We start from the raw sequence: 20,040 nt of genomic DNA, 5'->3' as shown, positions 1-20,040 counted from the left end.
TTCAAAATATTCTTGCTTTGCTCTCTTTATCTTTTCTATTATTGGTTCTTGTTCCATCAATCTCAATTTATGGTTTATTAATTCTCTCTGATTTTTAGCTTTGTCACCATTGTCGCCTTTTTGCATTAATGTTTCTACTTTTTTGAGATCTTCTACTAATTTTTCATAACATATTTTCTTTTCTTTTTTTTTTTTTTGCTATATAAGAGATTGTTAGCCCACGTATATATGCCTTTGTTGTGTCCCATAAGTTTTGGGGAGTGGTGTCCCTATTTTTATTTATTTTTTAAAAAATCTCTAGTTATTCCTCAATCCATTTTTTAATATTCTGGATCTTTTATTATATTTCTATTCATTGACCAATTATTTATTTTCTTTTTACCTTTCCAATATATCACTAAAGGACTGTGGTCTGCCCAGGTATTTGTTTCTATTTCTGTTTTGCTAATTTGTTCCATTATGTGTGGTGATGCCCAAGCCATGTCAATTCTGGACCAGGTCTTATGTGGGTTAGAATAAAAAGTGTATTGTCTATCTTTTAAATGATATTCTCTCCATATATCCTTCAATACTAGTTCTGTGCTCATTTTCCAAAATGTCACAGGTAAAATTACCTTTTTTTCCTTTTCTTTCCTTTTTCCAGTATAATCCATTTGGTCATCTGAAATTGCATTAAAATCTCCTATTATTATCATATTTTCAATTGCCAATTCCCTTATTTTTTTCATGTAAATCTTTATAGAATTGCTTTTGGTTATCATTTGGTGCATAAATTGAGACAATTACAAAAGGTTTTGTTTCAAGATCTAATTGTACCATCAAAATCCTACCATCACTGTCAGTGTATATTTCTTTAGATTCAATTGATTCATCTATATACATTGCTATACCCTTTTTCTTTTGATTTGCCAAACTAGTATATAATTTTCCCAATTTTGAGTTGTTCAGAAGACTCCGTTTTGTTTTTTTAATATGAACTTCGTGTAAAATATTTCTCTGTGCTTTTTGTTTTTTAAGTTTGGCAAATATTAGGTTTCTTTTCTTTGGATTATTCAACCCATTTACATTGACTGAAAAAATTTCCAAGTCATGTGTCACCTCTATTTGTAGTATTTTTTTGCTTCCTTTGGTTCTCGAAGTCTAGTTTCTAAAATTAATTCTTGTGATACTGTTGGTTGTTTCTTCTTTGCTTCTGGTATTTCTTCCCCTCCTCCGCCCGTGGCCCCCACCATGTCATCGTTGCTCTTTGGCTCTATCTGAGGCTGATCAATCCTATCCAATCCAGTATGTCCTAAGAAAGATCTTGCGAGTTCCACACTGTCAATTATCACTTTTGTTGATTGCCAAGTTAGAGTAAGGCCCTCTGGTACCAGCCATCTAAACACGATATTTTTCTTGATTAAAATACTTGTAAGAAAGTAGTATTCTCTTCTGCTTTCTCTCACCCTTTTCAGAACTTGTTTCAGAATTGTGATACCTTTTCCATTAAGTTGAAATTTCTGGTTTCTTGTCAGTCTCATGATCTCGTCTTTAATTAATCTTCTTGAAAACTTAATATGTACTTCTCTTGGTAGGTTATGATGTCTTGTATATCCAGTTTGGACGCGGTAAACTTCATCTATTTCCCTTTTCAATTCTGCGGGGTCCTCTTGCATAATTCCTCCTATCACTTCTGCCATTTTTGAAGGTAAATCTTCATCTCTTTCTTCTTCAATGTTTTGGAATCTCAGGCCATGCGATGCGGATTGGAGTTCAAGGTTAGTTATTGCGATATCAAAGCATCTACAAGCGTTGTAGTTATGGTCTTCATATTCATCCATTTTCTGCCCCATACCTTGGATCTTTTCCTCTGTAACTGTAATTTTTTTTTCGTTCTCTTGCAAGTTTTGTTGTACAGTAGAACCCCGACTTACGAGACTAATTGGTTCCGGAAGGAGGCTCGTAAGTCAGAACGCTCGTATGACGAAACATTGTTTCCCATAGGAAACAATGTAAAGTCAATTAATCCGTGCAACAACAACAAAAACCGCTGCCGCCGAACGCGGAACTTAGCGTTCAGAGACAGCTGCAAAGCGGTGCGCGTGTTTTAAAACGTCAGAGCCGGCCTGGGGGGCTCGGGGGGAAGCCCCCGAGCCCCCCAGGCCGGCTCTGACGTTTTAAAACACGCGCGCTGCTTCGCAGCTCTCTGCTGAATCCGGAACGCTAACTTCCGCGTTCGGATTCAGCAGACAGCTGCGAAGCAGCGCGCGTGTTTTAAAACGTCAGAGCCGGCCTGGGGGGCTCGGGGGCTTCCCCCCGAGCCCCCCAGGCCGGCTCTGACGTTTTAAAACACGCGCACCGCTTTGCAGCTGTCTTCTGAAACCGAACGCGGAAGTTAGCGTTCCGGCTTCAGAAGACAGCAGCGAAGGGGCGCGCGTGTTTTAAAACGTCAGAGCCGGCCTGGGGGGCTCGGGGGGAAGCCCCCGAGCCCCCCAGGCCGGCTCTGACGTTTTAAAACACGCGCGCTGCTTCGCAGCTGTCTGCTGAATCCGAACGCGGAAGTTAGCGTTCCGGATTCAGCAGAGAGCTGCGAAGCGGCGCGCGTGTTTTAAAAGGTTGCAGCCGGCCTGGGGGGCTTGCCAGCACCCCCCCAGCCCCCCAGGCCGGCTGCAACCTTTTAAAACACGCGGGATACGAGCGCCAAGGAGCTGTCTCCTGAAGCCGAAAGCGGAAGTTAGTGTTCGGCTTCAGGAGACAGCTCCTTGGTGCTCGTATCCCGAATGTGAGCTCGGGAGGTGAACAAAAATGTCGCTCCCCTCCCAGCTCTTATCTCGAGTAGCTCGTAAGTAGAGCTGCTCGTATGTCGAGGTTCCACTGTATGTCCTTTATATTCCCATCCATTACTGCCATGTTTCCTTTTACTTCTGGTAGTTCTTTTTTAATCTCATCTTTCATCTCTTGTCTCATCTCTTGTTTCATCTCTTCCAGGTACTTCTTCATTTCTTCTTTATTAATCTCAAGTTGAATTTGTGTCTGAGCGTGTGTCTTCTGCATAATGTCTTGAATACCAGCTAGTGCATCCTGTATGGACTGGAAGTTTGGATCTGCTGGCAACTTCTCTTTCTCTTTCTCTTTCTCCTTGGCTAGCATTGTAGTTATAGTCCTTTGTTGTAAAGGAGATGATGTTGGAGAAACTTTAGGTGTAGGAATTGAAGTTGGAGTTGCAGTAGTTGCTTGTTTTCGGGTAGTTGTTGTCACCGAAGTCACACTTTGCGCCCTGTAAGAACCTTTCATATTCCAAAATTTCTACTTTGTTTAACTATTACTTAGATCAATCTCTTATTTACGCTCAATTACAGAAGAAAATAAATAAAATTGAAATCTGCAATACTAATAATGAAATATAATATTTCAATCATATGTCCTTTAATCTGTCCATTTTGAAATTGTCCAATATATATCACTTTAATATTTCCATTGCTTCCTGTGTGCTGATAAATCTGATCATCATTCTTCTTTTCATCTCCACCACTACTTGTATTTCCCTTCATGTTGTCACAACCATCTTGTTTTGGAATCCCTTGAAGATTTTTTATACTTTCAATTAAAGAGTTATTTATTATTTATTTATTCAATTTTTTTATACCGCCCTTTTCCTTAGACTCAGGGCGGCTTACAACATGTTAGCAATAGCACTTTTTAACAGAGCCAGCATATTGCCCCCACAATCTGGGTCCTCACTTTACCCACCTCGGAAGGATGAAAGGCTGAGTCAACCCTGAGTGAGCGTTGTTTCTCATTTCCTCTCTCCATTCTTTAATGCCTATGTATATATCACTACATAAATATCTTATTTCTCGAAGCTCCATGTTTCTTAGTTGCCAGACAGCTTTGTCCAGCTGTCCAGTAAATCTTTATACAGCCTCAAAGCATAAAAGCCTCAGAAGAAAAATCAAACTCTTTTTTCTTTTCTTTTCCCCCTTTCAGATTCACATAAAGTTCAGCAGAAAAATATTCTTTCTCAGTTCACAGCTTTTTTTAATCAGTTATTATATAAACAATCTGACTAATTCTATTGAATCAAGGTCACATCTGGCAGAGCATACATTTCAGCCAAATGTTGCCTCAACTTTGCCAACAGATTTCTCACCATGCAGTCTCACAGTTGCCTTCCTTTCTTTTAATTTTCAATACAATCAAAAGTTTTAAATCAATTCTACTTCCACCTTTCCAGCTCCACACTAAGTTTATGAAATTCCTGAGTTTTAGTTTTAATTTTGATCAGCTTTTCATGTCAATTTAAACTCAATTGAACAATTTTGATACAGTCGCTTTCCAACTTCCACTATAGCTTGTCTCCTGATCTCAAACAAAAGCAGTCTTTGAAAGTATTTTCCCCTCTGGCAAAGTGCTTACCTTCTTATTCAAAGCTTTTCTTCTTTTTAACCTCCAGCACAAAACTTACATTCCCTCACTTTCCAGATGACATCCTTAGTTTTTTCTCTATCCTTCTGATTGTAGGTGCCTCGGCTAAGAGCGGCAAACTGCTTCCACTCTGCTGTTGGCAGAGGCTCTTGGTTGAAACCTGTGGGGTATGCAAACCCCAAAAGGGTACCAAACCAGGTCCCATTCTTCCCCTCCTCTTCAGGGAGGTTCTGGGCCGATTCAACAGAATCAGCACCCCACCCCAAACAGCGGGGGTTCAGCAATTCCTCTTGCAAGAACGAGAGGAATGCTGTGGCATTGAGGCGGATGACCACAAAAAGAAAAACCAGAAAGTCCAGTTGCCTCTTGAAAAAAGCACCTTTGGAATAACCTTGAATGAAAAAAACAGCTTCTCATATTGTGTTAGTATATATGTTTGTTTCCAGAAGTTAATTTATTAAAACCTTTCCAAAATATTTTATTCGTATAGATATCATTGAAAATAACTGCCTCAGAAACATTTATTTATTTGTAACCGGCCTTTATTGTTTTTAAAAATAATTCAGGGCAGCACACAAATCTGTCAACTGGACCTCCGGCGTTTGATGCATGCTTGCTGTTGGCTGTCATAATATTGGGGAGGAGGGGGTTTGCAATGCAGTTTGGGAAGAGCACTGGTGAGACCACATTTGGAAGGGGATGGGACTTTTTGCCTCTGCCAGTTGGATGAAGCTCTTTCCTCCGCAGCAGCTGATCGGCCGCTGCCTTCTCTCCCTCGCCCAAAGGCCCCTAGCTCTTCGCCCCAGCCCTTTGGTCACAAAAATCCAAATTCAGCCATAGCTTTTTGGCCACATGAGACACTTCGCCACCATCCAATCAGAACGATCCTAACAAAATGCTACTTTTGGAAGGAAAGAATGGGACAGTTTGCTCTTTCATATACACACACACCAGTTGAATGATAGAGATGGAAGGGACCTTAGTGGCCATCTAGTCTGTCCCCCCTTCTCATTCAGGTGACTTACAGAATGATAGAGAGGGAAGGGACCTCGGTGGCCATCTACTCTGACCCCTCTTCTCATTCAGGAGACTTGCAGAATGATAGCGATGGAAGGGGCCTCGGTGGCCATCTAGTCTGACCCCCCTTCTCATTCAGGAGTTTTACAGAGTGATAGAGAGGGAAGGGACCTCAGTGGCCATCTAGTCTGACCCCCCTTCTCATTCAGGAGACTTGCAGAATGATAGAGGGGGTTGGACTACATGACCTCTGTGGTCCGTTCCATCTGTCTGATTCTGTAGAAATCTGCTTGAGAAGGGGGTTGGACTAGATGATCTCTATGATTCTAGATGACCTCCTTAAGGTCCCATCCAATTCTGTAAGGGTCACCTTCTTGAGAAGGGGGTTGGACTATATGCCCTCTAGTTTGTTTTGTCATAACCGCTTGTTCCTCTTGGATATGACTCAAGGCATCGCAAAAATTCTACAGATAATCATGACGAGGAGGTCATAAAGGGGCCCCAGTCAGCAACCAGCCTCCACTTCTGTCCTAACTAAGAGAATGCTACCTAGCCAATTTACCAATCCACCAGCCAATTTAGCAGCCCAGAAATTTGACCGAGGGACCAAAGACGGGCTACAAAAATGTTGGAAGATCTTAAGCATAAGACTTATCAGGAAAGACTTAATGAACTCAATCTGTATAATCTGGAGGACAGAAGGGAAAGGGGGAGATGATCAAAACATTTAAATATATTAAAGGGTTAAATAAGTTTCAGGAGGGAAGTGTTTTTAATAGGAAAGTGAACACAAGAACAAGGGGGCACAATCTGAGGTTAGTTGGAGGAAAGATCAGAAGCAACATGAGAAAATATTATTTTACTGAAAGATTAGTAGATGCTTGGTACAAACTTCCAGCAGATGTGATTAGTAAATCCACAATAATTGAATTTAAACATGCCTGGGATAAACATATATTCATCCTAAGATAAAATACAGGAAATAATATACATGCAAATTATATGGACCATGAGGTGTTTTTCTGCCGTAAATCTTCTATGTTTCTAAGTAAGCTGGTGTGATGAAGGCCCATGTGTACTGAAAGGGAGGTTTACTCTCACAAATACTGCACTGGATGGAGTTGTTTACACCCAGTCAAGGCCAACTATCCTAAAACTCCAACAGGACAAAAGCACCAGAAGATATGCTCCACGTGAAACTATGAGGGATGTGGCTTGGACATTCATCCTTGGTCCCTGGGAGAGGGATTTGGGGAAACTTTCAATATGTAACTTGCTCTCCTTTTGGCTCAGATCTTGCTTTCCTTTTACCACTATTATTTCAAACTCAGTAAAAGTACCCCTACTTTTCTCTTCTCTACTTCAATGGAGTCTGAGATTTTCTTTTTGGGGTTTTGAACAGAGGCAGACCTAACAATATGTTTCTTCCCAAAAAAAACCTTTTGAGGTGACTTGGGCTGAGAGAGAGTGACTGGCCCTGAGAAGCCCAAGGTCCCTCAGCTGGCTTTCATGGCTAAGGCACACTACAACTTACAGTCTCTCACTTTCTATTTTGATGCCTTAACCACTAGATGAAATGTCTCTCTTATGTAATTCAGTTTGTTGTACCTGCATATACTTGAATATAAGTCGACCCAATTATAAGCCGAGACACCTCCTTTTGACACAAAAACTGGGAAAATTTATTGACTCGAATATAAGTCGAGGATGGAAAATGCAGTGGCTACTGGTAACTTATAAAAATTGAAACCAATAAAATTATATCAATTGAGCCATCAGTAAATTAAATGTTTTAGAATATTTATTTCAAAGAAAACCAGTAAACTAGCTCTGTAAGTTTAATAGAGGGTAAACAGGTATATGTCCTCCCAAGGCAGGCAGAGGCAAAATAAATAAATAAAGGCAAGCGCTTACCTCAATCCCCCGCTGCTCCCGCTGGTTTGGGTTAGGGTTAGGGTACCTGGCCTCTCCTTGCCTCAAAGAGATACAATTTCCCTATCTATTTACTATTACTGAACATCCAAAATATACTATTTAATTCTATGTATATATGCCATATGTGTACATACATATTACACACAGGCACACAAAAATATACCGTACATTATCTACTATATAAACTGTATGTGTATATATATACAGAGAGAGAGAGCTCTTGTAAAATTATATACATTCAACCTCACTTACTGTGAAGTTGCCACATAACTATAACTAGAACATTACACATGCCTTCAGATATACTTCCCTAGCTTGCACATCACTGTTAGAGCTAGGAAATGTCATGGATTGAGTAAAATGTGGTGAATCTCACTTAACAATACTTTTGCTTAACAACCAAAATTTTGGGCTCAATTGTGGTCATAGGTCTGTCTTTCTTTTTTTCTTCCTTCCTTCCTTCCTTCCTTCCTTCCTTCATTCATTCATTTATTTCTCCTTCCTTCTTTGCTTCTTCCATCCCCCTTTTCTTTTTCTGTCTGTCTGCCTGTCTTCCTTCCTTCCTTCCTTTTTCTTTCCTTCTTCCATCCCTCCTTTCCTTTATTGTCTGTGTCCTTCCTACCTACCTACCATCTTTCTTTGTCTGTCTCTCCTCCTTCCTACCATCTTTTTCTGCCTGCCTGCCTTCTTTTCTTTCTTTTTCTTTCTTTCTGTCTTCCTTCCTAACATCTTCCTTCTTTCCTTCCTTCCTTCCTTCCTTCCTTCCTTCATTCCTTCCTTCCTTTCCTGTCTTTCTTTTCTTTCTGTCTTTTTTCCATCTTTCCTCCTAGCATCTTTCTTTCTCCCCTCCTGGCAGATGGGTGGCTGGCGAGGACCACACGCTCCCATCCTCGTCTCTGCTGAGGTTGAAGGAAAGTTGAGGGACTCCCACCCTGTCGAGAAACGCCTCGGCAGTGACATTCCGAGAGATTTTGCCTCCCCACTCCAAAAATCCTGCTTCTCCGCGCCCTGCAGAGGCTGAGAGGAGAGTGATAAAAAAGGGACTCTCGGCTTTGGGCTTTCTGGCTGCTGACATGTTTTTCTCACCGCTGATATGTTGCGCCATCGCAGCGCCCGAGCGCCGTCAGTGACTCGAGTATAAGTCGAGGTTCGATTTTTCAGCACATTTTTGGTGCTGAAAACTCAACTTATACTTGAGTATATACGGTAAGTATAAAACGGAGACAACTTCTTGAATGACAAATATTTACCATTTACCCCGGAAACTTTGATCCTTTAAATAAACTACTGAAACACTTGATATTCTTTCACGGTTCCTCCAATTCACTAACTTTCCTTGTAACTCTTGTTGCAAGAAATATTGTAGCATATGGCTTTTACTGTTGCTTGAACATATCCATTGTATCACCTGCACTACAAAGAAAAAGTCTTACAGGATTGTAAGAATTTAATTTTTGTTGTTTAATCTTAATTTATTTTCTGTATTGAGATTTTACTTTTCCTGTTGTTATAGGTAGATATTGAATACAAAGTGTAAGTTTCACTAAAAAATATCTAAAAGTCAAGGGGCTTTTTTGGTAAGAGGCCATAAAATTATCAATTTTGTTAAATCCTCTATAAATATAATGGTTTTTGTGAACCTGATTATATTCTACATCCATTTGCCACACAGAAATCTGGAGTTTGGATCACTTTTCTCAATAAATAAATGAACAAATATAATATTTTTTAGGCCTTTGTGTAACTGGGTTCTCTATGTAATTTTGGAAGTGTATATAAAACAGATCATGGTTGAGAGCATACTTGTTCAGAAATAGGAAACATTCAAAAGGATTCGCAAACTTAAGCACATCTACACTTTACAAATTATATACTGTACCAAATATAATTTTACAACTCCTGGATTTAGAAATAAAAGCTATTGAAAGTGTTTATATTCCTGGTCATGCATGAATTTGGAGTATTTAGTTATGTTTAATGTCTAAATTATATTCCTCAAATTAAATGGATGTCCCCAACATAAAATTAAAGAAAAAATACAGGCTTTTTTTTCAAAAAATACATAAAGCAAAACTGATTTTCTAGTTTTTCTCTAGAATAGAAGATTCAACCTTCTTGTACTTTCTAGTGATGGTTATTTCATATGTGAGCCATAATTCAGACTTCCTTCCTTCCTTCCTTCCTTCCTTCCTTCCTCCCTCCCTCCCTCCCTCCCTCCCTCCCTCCCTCCCTCCCTCCTTTCTTCCTTTCACAGAAAGAACGGGATTTAGAATTAGCTGCTCGAATTGGCCAGTCATTGCTAAAGAAGAATAAAACTCTTACAGAGAGAAATGAACTTCTCGAAGAACAAGTAGAACATATCAGGGAAGAGGTAAGAACAGTAACTTATGCCTAACCTGGTTTTTACACATAATATTTGCTTGTTCCTGCTTCAAATGAAAGCTGTTTGGCTTTACTTACTTGTTGATATATTTTTTTCTTGTTTGTTTTATAACAGATTTAAAGGATTCAGATTTAAGCTGATAGTAGCAATGGATCCATTAGCTGTTTTATTTTTATTTATTTATTTACTTACTTACTTACTTACTTATATACCGCTTTATTGATTTTATAAATATTTCAAAACAACAAACATACCTAATAATCCTTCCTCTTCTTATTTTATCCACAACAACAAACCTGTGAAATGAGGGGCTGAGGGATAGTTGCTTGCCCAATGTTGCCCAAATGGGCACCATTTTTAAGCAGGTTAAGCAGAGATATAAATTGAAATATTTATATTCTAAGTGTTAAAAAAAGATGTATGTACCAGAGAGTATATTTTACTACCATATATTTCAGATATAATTTGTGGTTTGCGAATTATAAATTGATTTTATCAACTGTAAATTGATTTTTTGTTTCTCATCTCAGAAAGCACTATTGCTAATACAGATGTAATATATTATTTCCTTGCATGAAGGGCCTAACTCTCACTGAATCAACAGTATGGCATAATATTTTAAAATTGTATTATTTATTATATATTTATTTATTAGAGTTCTATGTCGCCCTTCTCACAGCAACTCAGGGCAGCGTACAACATCATAAATACAACAATATATAAAAGAAATCTAATTTACTTTAAAAAGACTGATACAAATTGCTAAAATGTTAAAAAAAACTCATCTACAGACATACACATTCATCAGATTCAATCGTTCATAATATCAGCTGTTCTGCCGGTGTCCAGAAAGACACACACCACACGATAGAAGGAAAACACAAAAGTCTTTATCAACAGAAAAACAGAAGCAGCTCCCTTTTTAAATGTCAAAGGGATTTTCTGGTACATACAAGGCACAGGTTAAATGCAATCCAAATGCTCACCCAATAACTGGGAAATGGAGTCCAATTCTAAAGTCCAGAAAGTCCACACACAGTTTTGAACAGCAAAAACCACGATCTTGACAAAACTATGAATCAGATAAACTGCCATGAGGCTAAAACAGCTGGCTGCTCTTTTATCTGTAGCACTAATTACAGCAGCCCCACCCAACCACAGGTGGCCTCATTTATCTCCTGTAATCCTTCAGTTGTTATCTCCTATGCATCACTCTACGTATGCGTGGCTATGTCATAAATTCTTGTTCCGAATCCAGGGATGATAAGGATGATTGATCTCCTCCTGGGCTGTCTGCCAAACTCCCCTCTTCCAAGTCACCCCCACCTTCTTCTTCTTCTGAGGAAACATCACTACCTGCCTCTGTTGGCAATAAAACGGGCCTATGACATGTTGATGTTTTCCCTGCATCCACCTCCACATTTCTTGGGGCAGGAGCTGGGCCAGAGCCAACCACAACATCAGCCAGAGACAGTCTCATCGCTCACAGCTCCCATGGCCGCTGGTAGAAGTGGGTCTTCACAGCTTTATGAAAGACCAGGAAGGAGGGGACAGTATGTATCTCTGCAGGGAATTCATTCCAGAGGGCTGGGGATGCCACAGAGAAGGCTCTTACCCTAGGTCCTGCCAGACGACATTGTCTGGCTGACCGGATCTGAAGAAGGCCGACTCAGTGGGACCTAACCAGCCACTGGGATACATGAGGCAGAAGACAGTCCCGAAGGTAGTCTGGTCCTAAGTCATGTAGGGCTTTATAGATCATAACCGGCACTTTGAATTGCACCCGGAGATCAATTGACAGCCAGTGCAGCTCGCAAAGTGATGTTGAAATGTGGGCAGATTTTGGTAGCCCCACTATAGCTCGCTTGGCTGCATTTTGCACAATTTGTACTCTCCCAACACTCTTCAAAGGCAGCCCCACGTAGAGAGCATTGTAGTAACCAAACCACAAGGTGATAAGGGTGTGAGTGACTGTGAGAAGTGACTCCCTATCCAGGTAGGGCTGCAAGTGCACACAAGGTGTACCCGTGCGAACTGCCCCCTTGCCATAGCCGAGAGATGGTCTTCTAAACTCAGCTATGGATCGAGGAAGATGCCCAAGTTGTGGACCTTCTCTGAGGGGGGTAAAGACTCCCACCCAGCGTGATGGATGGACAGTTGGAATTGTCCCTGGGAGGCAAAATTCACAGCCACTCCGTCTTGTCGGGATTGCGTCTAAGCCTATTAACGCCCATCCAGACACTGACAGCCTCCAGACCACTGGCACATTACCTCCACTGCTTCACTGAGTGGACACAGGGTGGAGATGTATAGCTGAGTGTCATCAGCATACTGATTTTAACTCACCCTGTGCAATGTTCCCTCTATTTTTTTCCCGGTGTGGGCGGAAAAGTATAATGTCTGAGCAGCACATTTTCATGCCTGGCCGTGGATCACTTAGAAACAAAAGGAAGTCACATGACTTCAAGACACACAGCAACGGTCATAAATATGGAATGGCAGCAAAGTTTTGATCCTGTGATCATTGGGCTTCTGTGAAGGTCCTAAGTGTGAAAAGGGTGCATAAGTCACTTTTTTCAGGGCCGTTGCAACTTTGAACGGTCAGAAAATGAACCATTATAAGTCGAGGACAACCTGCCTTCCCCACTAGAAGTTTTCTGTGGAGCTTCAAAATGAAGTCCTGATCTGCTGATCTGCTTCTAGAAGAGCACACTGGTCAGACAGATAATCCTTGACTTCTGTTCTGACCCCAATGGAGGCCAATGTTTCTATCTCCAGAATAAGGCGGTTATTAAATGAGTTGTGTCTCACTTTACCACCTTTCTTGCCACAGTCATTAAGTGAATCCCTGCAGTTGCTTGTCAGAAGATCCCAAAAGATGTTCACATAACCCTGGGACATTACCACTATCATAACTATGTTGTCAAGTGTCCAAAGTTTGATCCAATAGCCCCTTTATTTTTCTAACGAAGTCCTTCCTTCCTAGAAGGAAGAATAGAAAGAATAAAATGGAAAAGGGGATTAAAAGGGGATACAAAAAAATAAAAAAGAAAGGGTTCGGTTCAAAGTTCTGCTCAGATTAAAGAAATTGGAGTTTAAGAAGGGTTGATAAAGCTTGGAGTATTGTTTTGTTTGCTCTTTTAAAACTTTAATTATTTTTTCTATTTAGATATATGAATTTAGGAATTGCTGATCTGTTTTAATAAAATTAGAAGTATTGATTATAATAAGATATATAGTAGGTGATACTGATTTGGATTAATGCATAAATGGAATTGAATTTAGAATTATTGGGGAGATTAATGATATTAATGATTTTCAATTGATTGAAAATAGAGAATACTGTATTTAGAATTTCCCCCCCCCCCTTTTTTCTTTTCTCAAATTGACTGAAATTTAAGATTAATAATTAAGTAAGAAATGTAGATAAGTATTAATTGACTAAGTGTTAGATGGGCTGAAATAATTTTTAAATTTGGGATCAGGTAAATGTACTATTTAGAGAGGGGGAGAAGTCTGAAATTCGTATATGTTTTTGTTTTGTTTTTAATTTTCTTTTGTTAGGAACATTAAGGAGGAAGTTTAATTTAAAGAAAATGTATGTAACTGGATGACAAAATTAGAAAAAAACCCTTGCAACTTTTTTGATGATTGATATAAGTTACTAACAAAATACTGCATTTTATTCATGGAAAATTAGATGGTACATTGTATTGTTTGAATGTATGTTGAGAGAAAAAATTTAAAAAAATTACACCCCCCCCCAAAAGTCTTTCCTTCCTCTGTCCCTCCATTCATTTCATTCTCCTTCCTTCCTTCCTTCCTTCCTTCCTTCCTTCCTTCCTTCCTTCCTTCCTTCCTTCCTTCTTCCCTCAATTTGTCCTTCCTTCCCTCCTTCCTTCCTCTCCACTTCTCCCTTTCCCTCCCTCTTTTTCTCTTTTCTTTCTTTCTCTCCACTTCTCTCTCTCTCTCTTTTCCCTCTCTTTTTCTTTCCCACCAGGTCTCTCTCATTTCTGTGTACTTCTCCCTCCCACCCTTCTTTCTCATTTATTTTCCCTTTTTGCTCTCATTTCTTTCACCTTCATTTCTGTTTTTCGCTCGCTTTCATCTCCCTTTTTCTTTCTCTCGGGCTGCAGGATTGGGGTTGGGGCTGATGGAGCCCTAATGCCAATCAAAGCCACCCCGTGGGCTTTCTTGAGCGTCTGGATACACAGAGCGCTGATGCACACCTGCTTTTCCTCAGCTGCTGCCGTGCATTCCATGTCACTTGCCCAGTGGCAGGTGTTTCTCGCAGGGTCCCTGCCAGCAATGCCTCCATTTCGGATGCCTGTGGCAACTAGCCGCCCCCATCCAAACTGGGGGTGGTGCCAGCAGGGACCCCGTGAGAAACGCCCTCCGCTGGTCAAGTGATAGGAGGCACGGTCGGCAGCTGAGAGAAAGCGGAAGGGCATCCCTCCGTGCTCTGTGTATCCAGATGCTTGAGAAAGCCCGCGGGGCAGCCTTGATCGGCGTGAGAGGGCTGGCCTCCATCAGCCCCTACTCCAATCTTCAGGAGGTCGCAGGGGAGGTGGGCGTGCACGATGGCAGCCCCAGACAGAGCCAGAGAAGCCGGGGGTTTCTCCCCTGCCGACAGCTTGGGAGGGGCAGATCAGCTGTTGGGTGGGGAGAAACAGCGCCGGCTCCACTGCGCAGCTTGGAAAATGCTGTGCCATGTTTGGTATTTGTCTGCACCCCAGTGCACTGCGCACGTTAGAGGGAACAGTGACCCCATGCTCTCAGATGATCTCACCCTGCGGTTTCATGTAGATATTAAACAGCAGGGGTGAGAGGACTGACCCCTGAGAAACCCCACAAGGGAGGGACCTCAGAATTGACCTCTGCCCACCTGCCAAGACCAACTGTGACCGACCAGAGAGGTAGGAGGAGAACCATCGGAAAACAGTGCCTCCCACTCCTTCCAGTCGGCGCAGAAGGATACCATGGTCAATGGTATCGAAAGCCACTGAGAGGTCAAGAAGCAACAGGATAGAGGATAAACCCCTACCCTGGGTCCGCCAGAGATCATCCGTCACCGCAATCAAAGAGTTTCAGTGCTGTAGCCGGGGCTGAATCCTGATTGCCAAGGACCCAGATAATCGGCTTCATCCAAGGACCGTTGGAGCTGGAGTGACACCACCTTCTCAACAAGACAGGACGATGGTTGTTCAAAACAGCTGAGTCCATGGAAGGCTTCTTGAGGAGGGGGCGCACAACTGCCTCCTTGCAGGGAGCTGGAAAGGAACCCTCCCTCAGAGAAGTGTTGACAATTTCCTGGACCCAGCCCCTTATCACCTGGCCAAAACCAGCCAGGAGGGACACGGATCCAATAAACAGGTGGAAGAACTCACAGCTTCCATGCCCTTGTCTACATCAGGAGTCACTAGGTCAAACTCCTCCCACACAACAGGACGAAGACATGCCTCTGTCACCTCGACTGACTCAAGGTCTGTCGGGATCTGAGCAATTTTATCAAAGAATACATTAAAATCCTCAGCACTGCCATGCAAGGATTCTTCGACTCCCCCCTGGTTAAGGAGGGAGGGGGTTACCCTGAACAGGGTGGCTGGCTGAGATTCCGCTGATGCAATCAAGGCAGCACTTTATAAGTCTCAATATGAGCTCTTAAAAGTGTTTGGTCAAATTCAGATTTACTTTTCCTCCAATGCATCTCTAGACGTCTCTTCTGGAGTTTCATCTCCCGGAGTTCCTTGGTAAATCAAGGAGCTCTCCAGGGTCTACTGCTACAGAGAGATCATAAAGGCACAATTCAGTCAAGATTTAAGATTTCATTGGATTTGTATGGCATCCCTCTCCGAGGACTCAGGGCAGGTCATAGCACGTACAAAAATCAGAAAACAGTAATAACAATCCAATTAATAATACATTAAAAAATCTTTAAAATCCTAATTAAAAAACTATCAATACCATTCATTCATCAATCATACTAAAAACATTCATTGGTCGGGGGGGATCTAAAAACCCCACGCCTGGTGGCAAAGATGAGTTTTTAAACTCTTTCAGAAGGCAAGAAGGGGGGGGCAGTGTGAATCTCTGGGGGGAGCTGATTCCAGAGTGCCGGGGCCCCCACAGAGAAGACTCTTCCTCTAGGTCCCACCAGCCAACATTGTTTGGTCGACGGGACCCTAAGAAGACCAACTCTGTGGGACCTCACCGGTTGCTGGGATTCGTGCAGCAGAAGGCGGTCTCGAAGATAGTCTGGTCCTATGCCAGGCTTTATAGGTCATAACCAACACTTTGAATTATGTCTGGAAACAGATTGGTAGCCAATGCAATCCGAGGAGTGATGAAGAGATATGGGCATGTCTTGGAAAGCCCAAAACTGCTCATGCGGCTGCATTTTGGACAAGCTAAAGTTTCTGAACATTTTTCAAAGGTAGCCCCATGTAGAGAGCATTGCAGTAGTGAACCTCAAGATGATAAGGGCATGAGTGACCGTGCAAGTGGTGCACCAGGCGGACCCGGGAAAATGTCCCCCTCACTACAGCCGAAAGATGGTGTTCTAAAGTTAGCTGTGGATCGAGGAGGATGCCCAAGTTGCGAACCCTCTCTGGGGGGGTCAATAATTCCCCCCCAGGGTGATGGACGGACAGATGGAGGTATCCTTGGGAGGCAGTACCCACAGCCACTCCGTCTTGTCTGGATTGAGTCTGAGCCTGTTAGCACCCATCCAGACCCTGACAGTCATTATTATTATTATTATTATTTATTGGATTTGTATGCCGCACCTCTCCGCAGACCTCTCCGCAGACCAAATCCATTTTCCACAGTGGTTGTTTTCTGCCAGAAACTGGAAATAAATACTAGAAATTGGCAAAAAACATTTCATATTACAATAATGTTACTGCAGAATACTACAATGGCAACAAAGATGAGCCAGAAGCCAAGTACCCAAAATCTGATTGTGTAGCCACCTAACTTTGATAAAGGGTTTTAAGTAGCTTTGGAGATATCTGTCATACTTTGACCAGTCTTTGTCATAAGTTGAAGACTACCTGTACACAAATATTATAACTTTCATCATCTTGTAAGCTGCCCAAAATTGCTCCAATGATGAGATGGGCAGCATATGAATTTAATAAATAAACAAATTTCTCTAGCAATTCCTTGTGTACACTTAATGCTATAAAACAGACAGTATGTTAATATTTCAGTTATATCAGTTCAAGCACTAGGGCTTTGTGAAATTTCAGTCATAAAATAAATTTATTTCACAGACTTTATATTTGTTCAAAATGGATTTGGTGCTGGTTCTTTGCTTCTAGTGATTAAAATGAAAAAAAAATCTTTTTAAAAGTAGATAATGTAGATAATTCTCAGCCTTCAGAAAGTTATGGAGATCACATTATGAAAGCAAAACAGAGTACTTTGTCTCTTATATGATAGCCTTGTGGAAGTGGCTGGCATTTTGGACCATCCACAAGTGGACTGCATTAAGACTGTTAATCAAATGGTTATTCCTTCATCTGCATGGCTGATTCCAGAATTGTGCCATGCTGTCAAATGACAAAGTAAACTACTCCCATGCTATGGAAAGTTTTGGAACTGTTCAAAGGTAAGTGATAAGGAGTTTGTGTCACCAGATGGGGTGGGAATCAGGCATAAGGCCAGCGGGGAGATGTTGGGAGATGAAACTGCTTGCAAGAACCTGGTGGGCGGGGAAAAGTCCAGCAGGGAGCAGCAGGGTGAGGGAAAAGGCCTCTGGGAACTTAAGTTATGGAAAGTAGGGATGGGGTATGCCCAGATCAGGTGCACATGACCAGTACTGGACCTCCTCCACTGCTGAAGCACCCTGTGCTTTGCTTAATGACATTTGTGTTTATTAATGGCTGCATCAGAGAGAGAAGTGAATGGGGTGGTTAACTGAGGCCATTTCATTTAAAATCTGTTGCAATATACAACTATAATGGGCAGACTCCATTACCGTGCTATCTTGACTGTTCTTTCCTAAAGCTAACATGGTGGATTAATGGCCCACCAAATGTTTCTATTAATAGTAAAAAGTTCTGTCACCAAATTATTAAAATTTTCCATTTATGTGTATAGTCCAAATAACTACAGCTATACAAGTAGTCCTTGACTTACAACCAATCACTGAGCAGCTATTTGAAATTATGACCTACTTGAGAAAGGGGATTTTTGGCCTGGATCCAAAGTTTTCCCCCATAGCCCCATGATAGTATTTGAGGTGCTTGGCAACATAGCTTCATTTATGACCATTTGAATGTCCCATATTTTACAATGATTTGAAAACTAGAACTTTACAACTCATCAAAACAGCACACATAGCACATGATAGGTTTGCATTTACTACTGCTATTTTTGCTGAATAACAACTACCAAAACTTGTAAAATTGGGCTAGTGAGGGGAATGCTCCATTACAATCATAACTAGCTAAAACACAGTGATGAATTGACTGCTTTGAATGAAACGTTGTGGCAGCATTCTAAATATGGTCTTGGAATTTGTGATCTAAACTTTTTTCCTGCTGTGGAACAATTTTCTGTTTCTATTTAAAATGCAATCACTTACATGATAGGTATTTTCCCCTTTAATTTTTTTAGGTTTCTCAACTGCGTCATGAGCTGTCCATGAAAGATGAGCTTCTTCAGTTTTATACCAGCACTGCTGAAGAAAACGAGCCAGATTCCATCTGTTCAAATCCGTAAGTATACGATGAAAAACAGAAATATTACTAAGGTTGTATAAAACTTTTTCAAGTGTGAAATTTCATAGAAAGCTCAAAATACTTTTAAAATATTTGAAACAACTTTATATTTAGTATGGGATGCTTCAGAAGATCCTTTGCCCAAAACAGTTTGAAATGTTTGTTCTTATATATATGTGTACTGTCTCCTTAATTATTTTATGTATGCCTTACAATATGAAGATTGTTTTTAAAGATTTTTATGACAGTTATTTTTTATAATTTCATGTATAAGCAGAAATTTATATTTTTTGCTATTTTATAATTTAAATTTCCACATTAAAATGTGTAGAAAAAAGGAAGTGATCCTAAATTGAGTTAATCCACCAAAATTCTATGAATCTCTTATATTTTAAGCAGTGTTATTATTGAAAGATTATTGTGCAACTCTCTACAGAGTTTATAAATAAAAGGGACTATCTATATATGCTTTAAAATATATATTTTATTAGATTGAAGAGGAATGAATCATCTTCATCTGTCCAGAATTATTTTCATTTTGATTCTCTTCAAAAGAAGCTGAAGGAGCTCGAGGAGGAGAATGTTGTCCTTAGGTCAGAGGTAAGCTTCATTGCTTTTTAGCAATCTGAACTTGTCTTCCGTTTTCTCTGTATAAATTAGCAGCTTGACAAAAATACATAAATCATAATTCAAGCCCATAACTGATTCTTTGATAATACATGTCAACACCCTTATGTAAACATTGTTTTCCATTTCTATTTCCAGATGTAACAGTTATCATTAAGGCAATCAAAGTGTTGTTGAATAACAGACTACATAGTGATGTGTATTATTTATAATAGAATAATGAATTTTTTTCCCAGGTTTAGAATGGTCCAAATATGTGCTGCATAATAGAGTACATATACTCACATCTGAAACTCTGACGGAAAAAATACTGAAGAGAAAGAGATTTTAAAAGTATGAGTAGAAGAATAAATCTGAAAAAAATCTGTCTTCTAGCTATCTAGATATTAATAATATTTATTCACAGGGAAGACAAAGAATATATTTTGCCAAGAATCTTCTTGTAAGAGCTAAGAGAATAGTCTTGACTGGCCTGGGCTTCACTGAGTGAAAGGAGTTGTCTTCAGTTACATATAAAATACCTAATAATGTTAAAAGTTTATGTTCTTGTGAGGCTGCATTCCTAGTTGCCTAAAGTCACATGCATCCTATAGGCCACAAATTTGTCACATCTGCTCTAAAATATTTGTCTAAGATGTAATCTTAAGAGAACCTTTTAATAAAAGGTAATTTGATTATTTGTTCAAATATAAAAGAGAGAGACTGTATTTTCTATATTGTCTACATTCTACAAAATTACATTACCTGATATAAATATAAACATAGATACAAGGGGTGGGTTTTAACTTACTGCACTGCTGGTTCACTTCCTTCTGTACTGTTGCGCAGTAGCAAACATTTTAAAAAAACCTCCCCAAAAGCTGAAAACAAGATGGTGACTGCATGCGCAGTAACAGAAATTCTGCTTTTGTGCATGCTCAGAAGAAAAAAAGATTTTTTTAAAAAAAA

General features: G+C 40.4%; 2 protein-coding genes across 12 annotated transcripts in view; both read left to right on the top strand.

Annotated features, from left to right (window-relative positions):
• TRAK1 (trafficking kinesin protein 1) overlaps positions 1–20,040 on the top strand; it is a 709,911-nt gene that overhangs the window by 493,182 nt on the left and 196,689 nt on the right. For all 11 annotated transcript variants that reach the window (XR_011556832.1, XM_070727389.1, XM_070727391.1 and 8 more), the window contains 3 exons: positions 9,611–9,727; positions 18,362–18,462; positions 18,957–19,065. Coding sequence is in view for 10 of the 11 variants with exons in the window: in XM_070727389.1 (XP_070583490.1) it covers positions 9,611–9,727; positions 18,362–18,462; positions 18,957–19,065 (327 nt within the window). In the remaining variant the exon portion in view is untranslated. The remainder of the gene's footprint in view (positions 1–9,610; positions 9,728–18,361; positions 18,463–18,956; positions 19,066–20,040) is intronic.
• The window catches only part of LOC139153446 (uncharacterized), a 219,879-nt gene that overhangs the window by 79,841 nt on the left and 119,998 nt on the right, over positions 1–20,040 (top strand). The gene's annotated exons all lie outside the window — the stretch shown is intronic.

Source organism: Erythrolamprus reginae, chromosome Z (assembly GCF_031021105.1).
Source record: "Erythrolamprus reginae isolate rEryReg1 chromosome Z, rEryReg1.hap1, whole genome shotgun sequence".
In the NCBI taxonomy this organism is placed as follows: domain Eukaryota; kingdom Metazoa; phylum Chordata; class Lepidosauria; order Squamata; family Dipsadidae; genus Erythrolamprus; species Erythrolamprus reginae.
This window is presented reverse-complemented; position numbering and strand designations above follow the sequence as displayed.